This window comes from Vicugna pacos, chromosome 7 (genome assembly GCF_048564905.1).
Source record: "Vicugna pacos chromosome 7, VicPac4, whole genome shotgun sequence".
In the NCBI taxonomy this organism is placed as follows: Eukaryota; Metazoa; Chordata; class Mammalia; order Artiodactyla; family Camelidae; genus Vicugna; species Vicugna pacos.
Genome location: NC_132993.1, coordinates 24,946,793 through 24,962,952, shown reverse-complemented (window position 1 = coordinate 24,962,952; position 16,160 = coordinate 24,946,793). Strand labels below are relative to the sequence as shown.

Below are 16,160 nucleotides of genomic sequence, written 5' to 3'. Positions count from 1 at the left end.
AGACAGGATGCTCCTAATAAAACAGGCAGCAAGATTTTAATAAGAAAGTGAAACAATATTCTGAGACCAGCATTGCATTTCTTTAAAACACATGTGCTCACTGACATCACCATGAACCTGGTAAAAGGAGAAAATGATGCTAATTTTCAGAGCCTAAAATGTTTCCTATCAGGATGTTGATTATGTGTCTACCCATGAAGGCTTATCAAACCATTATACCAGGCTTTGACTTAGGAAAGCAAATAATTTATAGGTTTTACAGGTCTGAAAATGCATACAATATCTAACTGCAGATCTAATATAATTTCATGTATAATTATTTAGAAAGAATCAAATTTAATGTACCTTTTCCAGCTCCATCTTGCTTGACGTTTTCCCTGCATCATTCCTGTATATGAAAAATAAATTGACCCAGTTTATAATTTTATTAAAACGTAATTTGGAAAATCCTAATCAAAATGTCAATATTCTTTACCCTGGAACTGGTTTTGTTTTCTCTTTCTTCTCATTTGTTTCATTTCCATCAACACTTTCTGCAAAATAGTAAATAGAAAAAAAAAGTTAAATGAAGGATTATCAGCATGTGTCTGAGGGGTGGGGGGGTGTATGAAGATGAAAGCATTATTAGAAACTAAAAATAAATGAATTCACTTTATACTGAGATAACACTCCTTGTAATGAAGTATTTTACAAATACAAATGTCCTCCCAACATTTTTTCACTGCATTAGAGTAGTTTTTTCAGGGCCAGAAATAACCAAGTGAAATGTGATGCTGTTTCCAAACAGAATATAGGAATTAAAGGTTCCCAATACTATGCAGAAAAGTCATTTCAGTACAAAAGAGAAACCTGAAGGTCTACTGATAAACCCTTAAAAGAGAGATAAAAAGGCTGAAGAATAGAAAAGTCATCCTTATTCTTTCCCTTTTGCCAGAGAATGTAAATTCAACCATTAATTGCAGGTAAAATATTTGGGTAATGTAATTACTTTGTATAATATTGGGAAATACAGAAAAAGGAAGGTTAATTTCATGTCGTACATGTATATATGAACAGTTCATTCAAAATACAATACAGAATTCTTGAGTTTATTCTATTGCCCAAATGACTAGACCCCACTGTGGCCATATCAGCATGAGATACCATCAATTTCCAGTCCCTGGTTGGTTGATCCACTGAAATAAGTCATCTGAGTGGCCTCGACCTCTGCTTCAGCACTGATGATCTGCTGCACCACAGCCTCCACGATGGGCATCACCATGGCCGCAGTTGAGGTGTTGCTCAGCCACATGGATAAGAAGGCGGTACTGCTCATGAACCCCAAGGTCAGCCTGAAATGAGAGGGCGTTTAGTATGAACTCTGCTGTCTAGATTAACTAGCTCTGTGTTATTTAACTGTAAGGGATGTTGTTTGTGAGTTGGAAATTAATTTTTTCAAAACACAGAAGGTTAGGATTCCTCCCAGATGAAGAACTCTGAGGACAGTGATAGCCAAGTGGAAATCAAAATGGCACACAGTAAGAGTGGATTTCTTATGAGATTTGTCTCCCTGGAAACCGTTAAGAATCTTCTCTCCAAAAACAGAAAAATGATAAAACTTATAATCAAACTGCAAGTTGGTAGATGACATACCAGCTATAATGTAATGCCAATATTTGAATGCCCTTTACAGATGACACCTACCTTCAAATCCTGGTAAGACATGGTGCCATCAGCATTTGAATTTAGAACACTTATTCTTCCCTTTGTCTTTGGGTTATAGCTCTGTTTATTAGTGTGCCAGGGAGGCACAAGGCAAGGAGGGAGATTAATATTTATAAATCTGTTTTTCACTTGTTCACTACTCTGGTTTAATACGTGGTACGTGGAGGAAATGGTTTTAAAACCACTAGCTAAAATGAAGTTTCAGAGTTTTCTGTAGATTCAATGATTTATGCTCTCCTGAATCTGACATTCCTGCCTGTTGTCAGAACTGGATATATTGCATTGTCTTCTCTTATAAATAGAGTAATTCTTCTCCCTTAAAAATAACATACCTAAGATTAGAGGATTTTAAACCATGTCTATAAACTTTCAAAATCACACTTAGAAAAAAAAAAAAACATGATCTCGTATGAGTAGGAGGTTCCAGAAAATCACTCAGAAGCACATCTTTCCATATAGAGCCATTTATGAAATTCTTTGACTCTTCTTTTGAAACAGATCTATAAGAAAAATTCCACAGTATAAGTTTCAATTACGAATAAGGCAAATATTTTCTATTTCTAAAAGAAAACTTTTAAGAAAATTGTTTAAACCAGAAATGATTCTTAATTAAAAAAAAACAGAAACAATTTTAACTTAAGGCATTGGCAAAACATGAAATCTTTCAATACAAAAAGGCTGGGATCTAATAAACCTTCTATCTGGTAAAAATGCCTTAAACTGAAAAGCCATTTAGTGGTATAATGAACAGGACTTTCGCACACTATGCAGTGCCCCACTCTGTCTACCCCCTGGGGTCAGTGGCCAAGAAGAGACACATTTCTATAGCGCTTTGAGAAGCGTGGAACATCATTTCATTTTAAGACTGAAATGCCCTTAATACCTGCATGTTATAAAATTTTTCAGTAACAAATCTTTTTTTAAAGATCTGTCTCATCTGAGTTATTTAATATTTTTCTATTTAACAAAACAGTTTGCTCCACAAATGATAAACACAGACGTGCTTATACCCTAGAATGAATTATGCAACACAGTTCAATACAGTTTTCCTATTTCTAAAGAAAGATGAGAAGGAAAGAACCACCTAAGGCTTTAAAGCATGCCATTATGCAAATGATTATGACACTGGAATTTTTTTAACTCACATTTATGTTCTTAACAAGAGCTAGAATTAAAATCAAAACACCCAATTAATTTAAAGAAAAAAGAACATTTATTTTAGTGGGAAAATTCAGTCAACTGCCTGCTTTCACATTCTATAGATGAAACTTCGTAATTGCTTCACTTTGCAACTGTTCATTTAAAAAGAGAAAAGTTCACCTTGGAATTTTTCTGCACACATTTGTATTTTGTCAATAACGTCTTTGTCTTTGGTTCTTAACATCCTCCCTGATGATCAAGGATACTCTTGAACAAGTCTTGAATGTGTAATCAGCCAAATAAACAAGATAGCACTGAAATCTACTCTGAAGTCTATCAGTCTTGTCTGTTGAGGTTCAAGGCTTCTCTCGGCTTTGACTCCTATGGTGCATAAAAGGTGACAGAGTTGTGTGCACTTATTCCAATCTCCCTGTAATTAGACCGGCAGTGAAAGGAAAGTTGCTGGGGTTTTTTTTCCCCCCTCCAACTCAAGTGCCCTTTATATCACTTTCATATTTGCAGAGAGGGAAAAAAAATCATGAATTACACTGCCATACAAATGATTGTCTGGATGTGCATTACTTATCTGGTTATTTGCTCTGCACAAAAATTTTCTGTTTGGAATATAAATCTCGAACAGTAAACACAGTACTTACCATGCTGGGTTCACACCCACCATCATCACCATCCTCAGAGCAATCCTTTTATGCAGATTCCATTTTTCTATTGATGTTGCTAAACAGATGACTCCAATTAGCAGTAGGTGAAAATCTTTGAAATAAGCAGATGCCACCTGAAATTACAATTAAACCCATGATTATTTACGTTGGTGAGGGGAAAATAACATTGCATAAGAAAGATGTTGTTCTCACTGCTCTTAAATTTGACCTTCAACTGCATTATCTTTCTATTTTGTTGAAGGAAATGTAGATGTGTCTGAATACAAATTTAGATAAGTTCCATATCCTTACCTAGAAATAGTACTGTTAAGAAAAAAATAAATACATTTTAAAAAGTACCCATATACTAGGTTTTGAAAGAGCTGAGTAACCTCAGGTAAGTGCCTTCTATGCCTTAATTTCTCCATCTGTAAACTGGCCGTGACTAACACCAGCTCGCCAATATCTTCATCCCCACTCATTATGCCAAACCTGCAGAGTCACGCTTTTGTATTTTGAATGGAGATTAGTAGAGTGTACAGACACTTAATCGAGCAGCCGTGTGGTCAAATAAGTTTAGAAAACTGTTTTCTAAAATTCTAGAATCTTCTTTTATATAGACCTTCTCAAAACCTTTAAACACAGTGTATACTATTATAACTCTCAGCGAGGGGGATACCCTATACTATGTGTTTTCTAAACTTATCTAATCATAGAAATATTATTTTAAATTACCTCAAGGTATAGATATTCAAGAGTCCTGACTGTATGAAATACTTGGCTAAACTGAATCACAAGACTGTGGGAAGAGGAGAGGATTCTAAGAGGAAATATCGCTTTAAAAAAAAATCACATAACGTCTAGTAGAAAAAATGAAAGAGTTGGAACAAAACTACTCTGTTATGAAACCATGAACGAATAGGAAAATCAATTCTGATGATGAATTTGCTATTTTAAATTGTATCTGCATTTTTAATACAACTCACTAAGCTTGCCTGCCTGGGTTTTAAAAAAAATTGAAAATTACCCTTGGAATTAAAAGTCAATGAGTGGTTTATGGTTTATGAAAGGTTAGTTTATGATGCTTTTCAAAGTTTATATTTCTCTTTACACTTTGTAGTAATTGTATAATAGAAAGTAAGTAATTGCATCAATTTCCTTATTATTTTCATTTGTTAATTACTCTAACATTGCGTGAGCATCTACGATGCACCAAAACTGCTCCAGGAGCAGGGGATACCGGTAAGATGTCTAGCATGGTTTTTCCCTGTTTATGCCTTTACAATTCTTAAACGGTGAGCTTTTCCAAGTAGGTCCTGCCATTTTTCTGCATCGCAGAGCCCTGTTTGTTTTCCTCATAGCATAGCACATTGTGACATTGTGTAAAGACTATTTGTTTACTTGCTTATTGTATATCTTTTCTATTATACACACATTCCGTGTGGGCCAGGAATCTGTTTTGCTAACCATCACATATCTGGCACCTCGCACAGTTTTGGGCCGGAGAGTGGGCAGTAGGCGGGAGTCAATGTATAAGCTGTGGTCTCTGAGCAACTCAGCCCATTGTCTATACTCTCTTCCCAAACTCCTATCTTCCCAACTCCCTCTAACTTACTCTTGGTAAAAGCATTATTTCAATTTACTAATTTACTCATGTTTCTACACTTGTGAACTATTTTTACACCTCCCTGGTTCTATCACTGCCTCTCTGAAGTTTTCTTCTCAGCCGACTCTAAAAATTCGTTTTCCGCTGCCTTCCTTAAATGCTGGTGTTCTACAGGGTTCTCTCCGCAGTATTCTTGTCTTATCCACTCGATGGCTGAATCTTATGGATTCAGCTACCGTTTCTATGTGTCTAAATAATGTTTGGCACATGGTAGGTGTTCAGTACACATTTGTTGAATGAATGCTAAAGACACTAAAATCTTTGCATCCAGGCAGATATGTCTGCTGAGGTCCAGACTCGGTGTATCCAATGGATACTTCCATTCGAATTTCCCACAAGCATCTAAAAACTCAACATGTCCAAACTAACGCTTCTCATCTTCTCACTCCGCATCCTTCACACGTGCGCCTCCTCATGTACCTCCTTTTGTGAATGAAAGTTCCATCTACTCAGTTGCCCAAGCCAGAAACCAGAGGGTCAGTTATGATGCCTTTTTAACTTCCAATATGTGTGTATCACCAAGTCTTATCATTTCTAGTTCCTTTTAAATTTGTCTACTTTCCTCTGTTCGCACACTACTACCTTAATTAAGCGCCTCACCATTTCTTACCTGGTTACTGTATGATCCTTTTCTTATCTACCCCTTACTGTTGCCATTGTCACTCTTCCAACGGGTACGTCTGATCACACTGTCTTTCCTAAACTCTTTTAGCAGACCCCAGGTCTTTTGAGACTAAATCCAATATTCTCAATATGTTACAAGACTCCTCATCATTTGGTCTGAGCTCATCTCTCCTGCACACACTTTCAGTGCTGCACCAGCTTCTCCCCACGTGTGCAGTTCCCCAAACACAGAAATGCTTTAGCACTTCTTGTCATTTAACCTGGAATGACCCTCTTCTCTCACCTTGCTAAACTTTATCTTCCTTCATGGATTAACTCAGATGTCATTCTTTCCTAGATGCCTTCCCTGACCACCCTCTACTTAGTTGGATGGTAATTCCTTTTGTTATAGCACAACTTACTCTATACAATGATCATTTTCTGTATTTAATTAACTACCCTGTTCATTAGACCAGACGTATTTTGAAGGCAGACGTGTCTTTTTTTTTTTTTTTGAAGTGTGTCTTATTGATCCCTGTATTTATGGACTTAGCACATGTCTGGCACGTAGTGGATGTTGAACTAGTAAGTCCCTAAGCACAAGAAGCTTACAAGTTACTGTAACAAGTGAAACAAGTTTGTTTGTTAAAGTTAATGAAAAGTGCAATAACACATCGTAAGGGCATGAGAGCTACTTCTTCAATACAGTTGGGATTCAAAGGGTAAGTGACCACTTTTTCCTAGGGGAATTGAAAAAGTCTTCTCACAAGCGCCGATATTTGTGTTGATTATTAAAAGATTAATAGACATTTGAGTTTTCCTCTGCCCTTATCTCTTTTGCAGTTTTGCTCATGGAAATAAACCCCACTGACCCTATTTCACCAACACTCTGAGAATTAAATGAGAGGATAAATACAGAATTACTTTAAAACTACAAAGGGACACATAGAAGCAAGTCATTATTAGGAAGCAATTAAACACAGAAAGAAATCTAAGAACATGAGATATTCTGGTCATAATCTCTTTAAATTATACCAGCAGTTGACAGACTTTGTAAAGGGTCAGATAATAAACATTTTAGACTTTATGAGCCTTTCACAACTATCACAGCTTGTCTTTGGAGCGCAAAAGTAGCCAAAGACAATATGTAAATGAACAGCTGTGTGTTTCCAATGAAACTTTATTTCAAAAATTGGGTAGCTGGCTGGATCTGGCCCTCAGACTCATCCCTGTCAATCCCTTGGTAGACTATGTAAACAACCTATGGCCTGCAGCTCAGTTGTCTAAATGACATTAGATGTTAAATCTAAGGAGGAATTTTCACATTCTCTCTTTTCCTTTGTTACCCATTCTTTGTTTTTCATCAGTTAGTGTATTTGCAGAAGAACTTTAGCCACAGGCAAATGTGTTTGCTAATAATCTACTTGTATAAGATGTAATAAGAAAAGATGTTATTGGTTGTAAATGGCATAGGTAAATATAACTATATTCTAGGAAAAATTAGTATTTCAAGTAACAGTCCTAATAAAATTTGAATTCTATTTACAAGATCAAGGTAGTTACATTTATGCTTGAAAATGGGATTTCATTAAAAAAAAATGAACATTTATGATCAAAACACCTGTGTTCTCTCTTAGCTATGTAATTTATACCAGTTCAGCAATCTTTCTACAAATCAATATATTTACCTATAAAAGTTAAATAATACTTCATGTTAAGTTTGTGAATTTAATGAAATTTTTTAAAAGGTGCTTTGTCAGTTATACTGTGTATAATTATAAAGCCTATTTTTTTGTTGTTTTTTTAAAAAATACTGACTTGTGTTGTTAAATCCAGTAAGTCAATTTCCAGTTCTCACATTAATTGACCTGTTAACAGGTATAACATATCTCATCATTGCCTCATCCTTAAACCATTGCTTCACTTGGATTCCAGGATTCCACATTCTTAGGGTCTCCCTCTTCCCTCAGTAACTTCCCCTTCACAGTATTCTTCCCTAGTAACTTTCTCTCTCACCAAACCCTAATGAAGCAATTCCCCAGGGCTCAGTTCTTACTCCTCTTTGCTTTTCTACCTCCATTCACTCCCTAAATGATCTTATCAAACTGCAGGCTTTAAATACCATCCACATGCTGATAATTCTCAAATCCTTATTTCCTGTTCAGGTCTCTCTCGTGAACTCTGGACTCATCTGCATCTAACTGCTTACTCAACATCTTCACTTAGATGTCAAACAGGTATTTCAACCTTCATGTGCAGCACTGAACTCCAGGTGTCAGCTTTTCTTCTGCAACAAGCCTACTCTGCCCATCAATTTCAATTGGTGGCAACTCCATTTTATCACCTGGCAGGTAAAAAAAGCTGTGTGTTATCCTGGACTCCTTTCTTTCCATAATCATGCCATATTATGTTATTTAGGAAATTTTGTTGGTTTTACCTTAAAAATATATCAATACTATATGCAAGATTCCTATTGGTCTCCTTTGTCTGGATTACCATGGCCTCTCACCTGGATTATTGCAGCAACCTCCCTGTCACCATTTTTCACCATGTTTTTCAACACCGTGGCCCAAGTTATCCTTATTACATGAAAGATAAATGGATCATGTCACTCTTCTACTTTAAACTCTATAGAGGGTCTCTTCATTCAAAGTTAAACTTCACGGTGGCCTACTTTGGCCACACATGATCCAGTCCCTCTTCACATTGTCTTCCTGGTGTCACCATCATCTCTCATTTTCCCCTTCACTCTGCTCCAGTCACACTGCAGACATAAACCCAATTTAAGGTCTCTGCACTGAATATTGCCCTGTTAGCAATGGTATTGAGGTGGGAAGCCCCATAAAAAGACCGGCAGGACTCCCACGCAGGGCCACTACTCTCCTGCCAGCACCATCCAGTTCTCTGGCCCAGAGGCTCTCTCACTTTTTGCCTCTGAAATGGCTTACTTACCCCTAGAATTCTACTGGTTCCCTGAGCTCACTCCTGATTGGTTATTTCCTTCACTCCTGATTGGTCCATTTCCCTAACTTCTGATTGGTTCATTTGTAGTACTTTATTTGCATGAAGCTCACTCCTGATTGGTTATTTCTCTCACTCCTGATTGGTCCATTTCTACAAAGCTTGTTCCTAATTAGTCAATTTTTGTTATACCTTATTTGCATACGATGTTGCAAGGTGTAAACCGGCAGCCTATAAAACCCTGTGTAAACCTACAGACGGGGTCCAGAGTTTGTAGTGTTAACTCCTCTGGGCCCACTGGCATAATAAACCTGAGTTCTCCAACTCTGTGAGTGCTGCTTGGTATCTCACCCGGATCCAGGTTGCTGTCACAACTGAGCTGTAACACAAGAGTTGCAACACTGAGCAGTAACACATTTTTCTGCAACAGTATGTATGTTCCTCATTTTACCAAATGGCTAACTCCCTCATCCTGTGTAAATCTTTCTCCAGGTACTGACATCTCATTGAGGTCTTCTCTGGTCATCCTATTTAGAACTACAGCCCTCTCCTAATCCTCATCATCCTTCTGCATTTTTTCCATAGCATCAATTACCTTCTAACTCACTATATAACTGACCAGGTCATTAAGGTATGTTTGTTGTCTCTTTTCTCCTAGGAAGATAGGGATTTTTTTGTCTGTTTTTATTTATTAATGTACTCTCAAGTGCCTGGCAGAGTCCTAGCATGTATTTATTTACTGACTGAGTAAATTTGTACTATAACATATACACACACACACACACACACACACACACATACATATAACATATATATGTATATATAGATGTATGTTATCTTAACATTTGTATATGTAAAACTTACATATAAACATATTTTCAACAATAATAATAAGTATACATGTTTTGAAATATCTAATTAGGAACACTAAATATTTAGCATTTCAGGTTTAATTCAACAGATAGGAGAGAAAGTCAATATTTGTTGATATTCTTCAATACAACCATGTGCTTAGTAAGATATAGGTATTAAGCATTAACAAACAGGTAAAGTAAGTTGAAGACTGTGGTGACCAAAGAGAGTGATGTGCAGGGCTCTAAACTTAGATAAGGATATTGAAAATACATCAGTCTCCTCCATGACAGAGTTGAGATTCCAAGTGTTACAGCAGGCTAACACTCACAAGCAAACTTTAACTGTCACTATTAAAACTCATGGGAACACTTGATAGCTAGTATGTTTCACATATATTATTTGATTTAATGGTTACAACAACCCTTGAATTACAAGGCATTATCATTCCCTATTTACAGATTTTTTTAAAAAAGCATTATTAAGACACATGATCAGGCATACAAGTAATTAGTGATGAATATTAGGTCTTAAACTCAGGTCTTCTGACCAAATCTGTAGCTCATTCCCTGTAGCTTTGCTCAGCTACTTCTGAGTAAAAGGTCAGTTACCCTGCCTGGAAAGAGGATCACAAGACCAAAGAATAGTTTTCTCCACTGAAAGTCCTAAGGACTTCTGATTTGCTCCAAGTCCCCATCAAGCTTAACAGGAGAAGGAAGTCACGTTAAAAACAAATTTAGGCTGACATACCAGAGGGGAGAGGATAGATTCACCAAGCTTTGCAACACTCATTTCCTGAGTGATCTATTCACATTTGTCAATATACAAATAACAATAATATTAACTAACATATATGGAGTGTTTAATTTGTGACAGACTTTACAGTTATTAATTATTGAGTCCTTAAATCTCATTGCTAAACTAGACACAGATCCTGGAAGAGAAAAGGAGATGCTGGTGATGATGGAGGTGTGGGTGGTGGGTAGAGATGGGGAGTTGGTTCTGGAAACCATCAAGACTGCAGGTGGGGAGACTTGAGGACATAGTGTCTATGTTCAAATCCTAGCAATGCTATCATGTGGAATAAAGACAAGAATTATCTGTAGAATCTTAGATGTTAGAGAAAAGTTTAAAGAATCAAAGTCACTGAGTTCAGACACGGGCTCAATAAAGCTGAGTTGCTTAAGTGTTAAAATTATTCAAAAATGGTATGGATATCCCTGTGAGGTATTACAGGTCCACACAGGGAACTCTTCAGCACTTGCTGAGTGATCTCGTCTGTAAGGGATATTGCGGAGGGGAGTCCTTGCCCAGGGTGAGTGACCCAGAACTCCCTTCCAAGTCAGAGAGTCTACAACTGTGAAATTAGTCTAGGGTTATACTCTTGAGGATAGAGGTCTCTTGGGCAGGAATTGGCAGCTTGAATAATGCAACTACCATTGGCACCTAGAATTTTGCTGCCTCTAGTTGGGCCTCCACAGCCCCAAAAGATGCAGAGATTTCTTTGGCAGCTCCCACAAAGCCAGGCCCTCCTAGGCATCCTCTTCCTCCTGTCTGCCTCTAGCCTGCTTGCTACACAGATGCCTCGTGATTCCAGTTAATCTATCTCAGCCTCCTTTTAAAAAAACTGATTGTTATTAAATCACAAGGGACAACTGTGCGACTGTCAAACTTAATTAACTCTGGGAGTAGGACTCCCCACTCCAGCAAGACAGGGGCTGGTAACTTGACACTTTACTTTTGAGAGTTTTTCAACCCCTTCTTTTTATATTTCCTTTATTGAGAGCCTTGTTGGAGCATTTGAGAAACTTCTTAGATTATAGATCCTGGGTTCTGGGGGGCAGCAAAGCTTCAGTCTGGGGTGAAAGGAACAAAATACAGCCCTGGCTAAACTCTCTTCCAAATCAGTGGTGCTTATTAAAGAAAAAAGTGAGGATTGTGAGGGATGGGAAAATGCAGATGGAAAAGAGGAGCAGAAAGGATCAGAAAGGCAAAGAGATGGAGTTGGACTCGAAAATGGGGAAGAATGACATGAAGGTCAGAAAAGGAATAGCTTCTCTTATAGGAAAGTAAAAAAACTGTATCACGGGTTAGTTAAAAAGAAAAATCTCAGCCCACATTACAAGACAGATGAGCCTCATGTTAGCAGTACTGGACCCGGACTGAAGACAGAAGTCCAAGGGTGATAAACTGCATGGACTGGCATCTTGAACGTGACATCTTTCCTGAGAACGTTTCAGTGGTGGTTTAGGCAGCTGTGTGCTGGGTGGCTGAAAGCTGCATGGAGATAGATATCCTGGTTTCAATGCATTTCATGCTTTTAATGGGAAACTGAATCTATTTTCTTCAGATGGGTACCCTTAGATTGTATAAAGGTAAGAAACACCTCGCAGCATGAATAAACTCCTCTCAGCAAGAACAAAATGGAAATGCACGTGAAAGTTAATTTGGCTTTATCTTCTGAAATGGCAGGTTTCTGGAAAAGAAAACAGGGAGGCTTTTTCTTCATTAAAAACAAAAATTGCTTTTCCAACACTGTGTGAGACCAAATTCTGTTGAATAGAAAAAAGCTGATGCAGGACATGAAAAAGTCAGCCCTTTTGTTGGGAGGGAGACACTGGGCACAGATGTCAGCCTGGGGAGATGGGACACACATTTCTTCCACTGACACGCATGACTCAAAAAGCTGCAGCTTGAGTTTTGTTTTTGTCCACCTGAAGGTGGACACACACGCAGAATTCTAGAGGCAAGAAACGAACAGGAGCTTGGAGGACTTATGTGGAAGCCTTATCAACAAGATCATCGCTCCTTTTAAATACAACTTTCTCATTGGAAGTATCAGCACAGAGTAGGGAATCTGATCATGACAAACATTCGCAGGAGTACTTACCTCCTTAGAAGCCATGATCCCAAACAAAGGCAACATTAAAGCAGGCAGCAGAGCTGTTACCGACAGAGGCAAAGCTTCTGTCAGCCAAAAGATGGCGATGACAAAGAGGATGTAGGCGCATTCTGCTTCCTGGACAGAACAAAAGCATAGTGCGAGGTGAAGTAACGAGGTTGGAAATCATCAGTTAAATCACAATCACATTCAAATCACTATCAAAACTACAATGAGGTATCACCTCATACCTCACCTCACACCAGTCAGAACGGCCATCGTGAAAAAGTCTACAATTAATAAATGCCGGAGAGGGTGTGGAGAAAAAGGAACCTTCCTACACTGTTGGTGGGAATGTAAGGTGCAGCCACTATGGAGAACAGTATGGAGATTCTTTAAAAAACTAAAAATAGAGTCATCATATGATCCAGCAATCCCACTCCTGGGCATATATCCAGAGGGAACTCTAATTCAAAAAAGATACATGCACCCCAACGTTCATAGCAGCACTATTTACAATAGCTGAGATGTGGAAACAACCTAAACGTCCATCGACAGATGACTGGACAAAGAAGATGTGGTGTGTACATACAATGGAATACTACTCAGCCATAAAAAGGAATGAAATAATGCCATTTGCAGCAACATGGATGGACCTAGAGATCATCATAGTAAGTGAAGTCAGACAGAGAAAGACAAATGTCATATGATATCACTTACATGTGGAATCTAAAAAGAAAATGATAAAAAATTCTATTTACAAACCAAAAACAGATTCACTGACATAGAAAACAAAGTATGGTTACCAAAGGGGAAAGGACAGAGGATATAAATTAGGGATTGGGGATTAACAGACACACATTACTATATATACAATAGATAAACAACAAGGACCTACTGTATAGCATAGGGAACTATATTCAGTTTCTTGCAATAACATATAATGAAAAAGCATCTGAAGAGAAAATGTACATATATCTATGTATATGTATAACTGAATCACTTTGCTGTATACCTGAAACTAACATTGTAAATCAACTACACTTCAATAAAAATTTTTTTTTAAAAAATCACACTTTTGCTGAATAGAGCTGAGTTGAGTCACAGAGAAAGTCAAGAAGAAACTGAAGACCTCTGCACCTTTGAGTTAGGCAGCAAATAGTCATCTCTTAGGGGTTCTAAGAGTCAAAATTTAATACATGTGAAAAACCAATGATACAAAAAAATTCTCATTGAAGTTTCCTTCGCATTTCCTTCACAACAGATAACAGTATATTATCAGTTGTCTGTGCTTTTGTCAGCATATATGGGTGTTTGCACTCACCTTCGTGTGGCCTATAAAATGCACACCCATCTGCCTGGAGTGCAGAAATAGCCAAATTACCGCCTTTCCCCGGGGCTGGACACACCTGCCTTTTAACTGCATTTTTTGGTGCCTGGTTGGGTGGGACCCATGCGCACTTGCCTTCCTTTCCCTCTACTAAAAAGGGAAATCAACCTAGAAGAAAATTTTTGGTATTTTTTTTGCAGAGAAAGGACGACAGTGCCTAGTTACATGGCATGGATAATACTGAATTAGCTCCTAAGTGACCCGGGCCTAGAGGTGATTGCCTTCTGCCTTGCTTTTTAGAAAGCTAGCTGAGCTTCTAGGGAGACACAGGGAGACTCAACAGGATAGACACTCTTAATAGATACTGTTGCCTTGCTACGTTTAACAGTGTGGGTTTCTGTTTTAGGCCACTGTTGAGAAATGGTTGAAATTTATCATTGTATTTGGTTGATAGAAATAATTTTGATATGAAATCACCTGAATGTACTAAGTGATCGGTAAAGGTTAGCATCTCTTCTGTGGCTTTGTTTTGCTCTCACAAAGCTTAATCTCTGCAAATTTTGAGCTGCATTTAAAATTTTTACAAAACTGCTGTCCGAGTTAATGAGGTCTTTTATTTAAGGCTTTCCCAGGGCAATAAAGATTTCTAGCTCTGCTGCCCTCTGGTTCACCTACCTCAGGGTGAGTCCTCTGGGCCTGGTATTTACTCACCCAGCATCCCTGCACTTTTAGTGGGTTTGTAAGCAATTCTTAGTAAGCCAAGATTGTGTCATATCTTTATTGTGCACTCTTTTTCAAGGAGAAAGAATAAAGGCGTTTCGATGTTGACAATTTTATACAAAGTCTGCCTCTATAATCTTGACAAACAATAAAACAGTGAAACAAAGCTGAGCCTTGACTAAATCTTCCTGACTTGCTCCGGAGAGAATTTGTGAATACGGGCTTGATTTAAAATGCCAGAGTAAAAGAAAGACGGGGTCCGCTTTTTCTCTTAGTCAGAACACATGGATAAAGCAAAAGTTCTTCACTGTGACTCTGTGTTTTCTATCTTACTTATAAGAACCTAGATTTCAAAGATAAAATGGATCTTTTTACTACCTTGTTTTTTAGCCACAGCTAACCAGTCTTTTGGTCCTCTCAAATCTGCCCCTTTACCTCTCAGATCTGCCCTTTAGTCTCCATTCCATGTCCTCCTCTGTAGGCAATGCTGATTCAAAGCCAGATCATCTTCCAAGAATCCACTTCGATTTTGTCATCCTCTTGCATACAGCTGGATTAAAAGACTAGCTACCCTGACAACTGTCTGGAGCACCAATCTATAAGGGCCTGCTAAAACACCAGGAAAAGAAATAGAAAACACAGTGCAAGAGGATGCTGTTCACCACACATAACCCTGGCCATCGTGTTGAAATTTCACTTCCACCTAGGTCTACTTCAACTAGACATGTGTGGTCTGCTTAGACAGGGCAATTTTGGAGATAAAATAAAAAACAAAATTTCAGGTATTAAATTATTAACTTGCCTAGACTGCTTTCATATTTTAACTGGCACAGCCCTGATTTAAAATGATCAAGTTAGTGATTTTTCAGTAGTTCATTGTAAAGAATCCAAAATCCTCATCTTGCCTTCAAGGCCATCTTCACTCTAACTATAATAAGACTCATCCCAGTATTTCCTGAAATATTTCTAAAGAGTCTTAGTGGCATTCCTTCCTCATGTTTGGGTTCTGATCCCTGCTCCTCATCATGCACTCTTTTTCTAAACTCTAATCCATAACGTTCATACCAGTAAGCCCCCAGATACTCTTAAGTGACAGCTTCTACCTGCCTATGACTATATTCTGGCCTCTTGGGCCCTTTGACCAAGTTTGACTATTTAAATGAAGTAGTTGCAAGCTAATGGCCAACTCTAGCAAGAAAATACAGCTTATCTGACTTACAATGAGGGGAGTGTGTGTGTGTGCGCGCGCGCATTTAATTTGGGTCAAAATTGGTAAATCAACAGATTTCACGTTAGAAATAAAACCTGAATTTCTGGCTTCTCTTGACAAACTAAGGAATTTGGTAACACTGAGATCATATTCTTCCAGGTCAACAACTCTCCAGATTCGAGGAGAGCTTCCCCTTTAGAGGCTGACTTGTGCTTTGCGGTTGTGTACAGTAACTCTGCACCATCAAATTCATTCTCTTTCCCATTTGGCCTTAGTATTTAAGTAAAATCTCCGGTAATAAAAACACTGCCTTTTACCATCTTCTTTTACCATTCCCGCATCAATACCTGGATTGCTTATTTGGATTTCTCTGCCTACTGGCTGTGTGGTCCATGGACTGGGAGCTTGTGAGAAATGCAGATTCTCAGGCTTTT

General features: G+C 38.0%; 1 protein-coding gene across 6 annotated transcripts in view; it reads right to left on the bottom strand.

The window, feature by feature from the left end:
• Positions 1 to 12,601, bottom strand: part of SLC13A1 (solute carrier family 13 member 1) — a 76,007-nt gene extending 63,406 nt beyond the window's left edge. For 4 of the 6 annotated variants that reach the window (XM_072965413.1, XM_072965414.1, XM_072965412.1 and 1 more), the window contains exons 1-5: positions 8,282 to 8,412; positions 3,501 to 3,637; positions 1,144 to 1,331; positions 476 to 533; positions 346 to 388 (exon numbers count right to left, since the gene is read on the bottom strand). In XM_072965413.1, the coding sequence (XP_072821514.1) occupies positions 346 to 388; positions 476 to 533; positions 1,144 to 1,331; positions 3,501 to 3,637; positions 8,282 to 8,323 (468 nt within the window). In that variant the 5' untranslated portion in view covers positions 8,324 to 8,412. Of the gene's footprint in view, positions 1 to 345; positions 389 to 475; positions 534 to 1,143; positions 1,332 to 2,036; positions 2,205 to 3,500; positions 3,638 to 8,281; positions 8,413 to 12,475 lie in introns of those variants that run through there. The other 2 variants (XM_015237602.3, XM_072965416.1) reach the window with 2 other exon arrangements.
• Between the last annotated feature and the right edge of the window lie 3,559 nt (positions 12,602 to 16,160).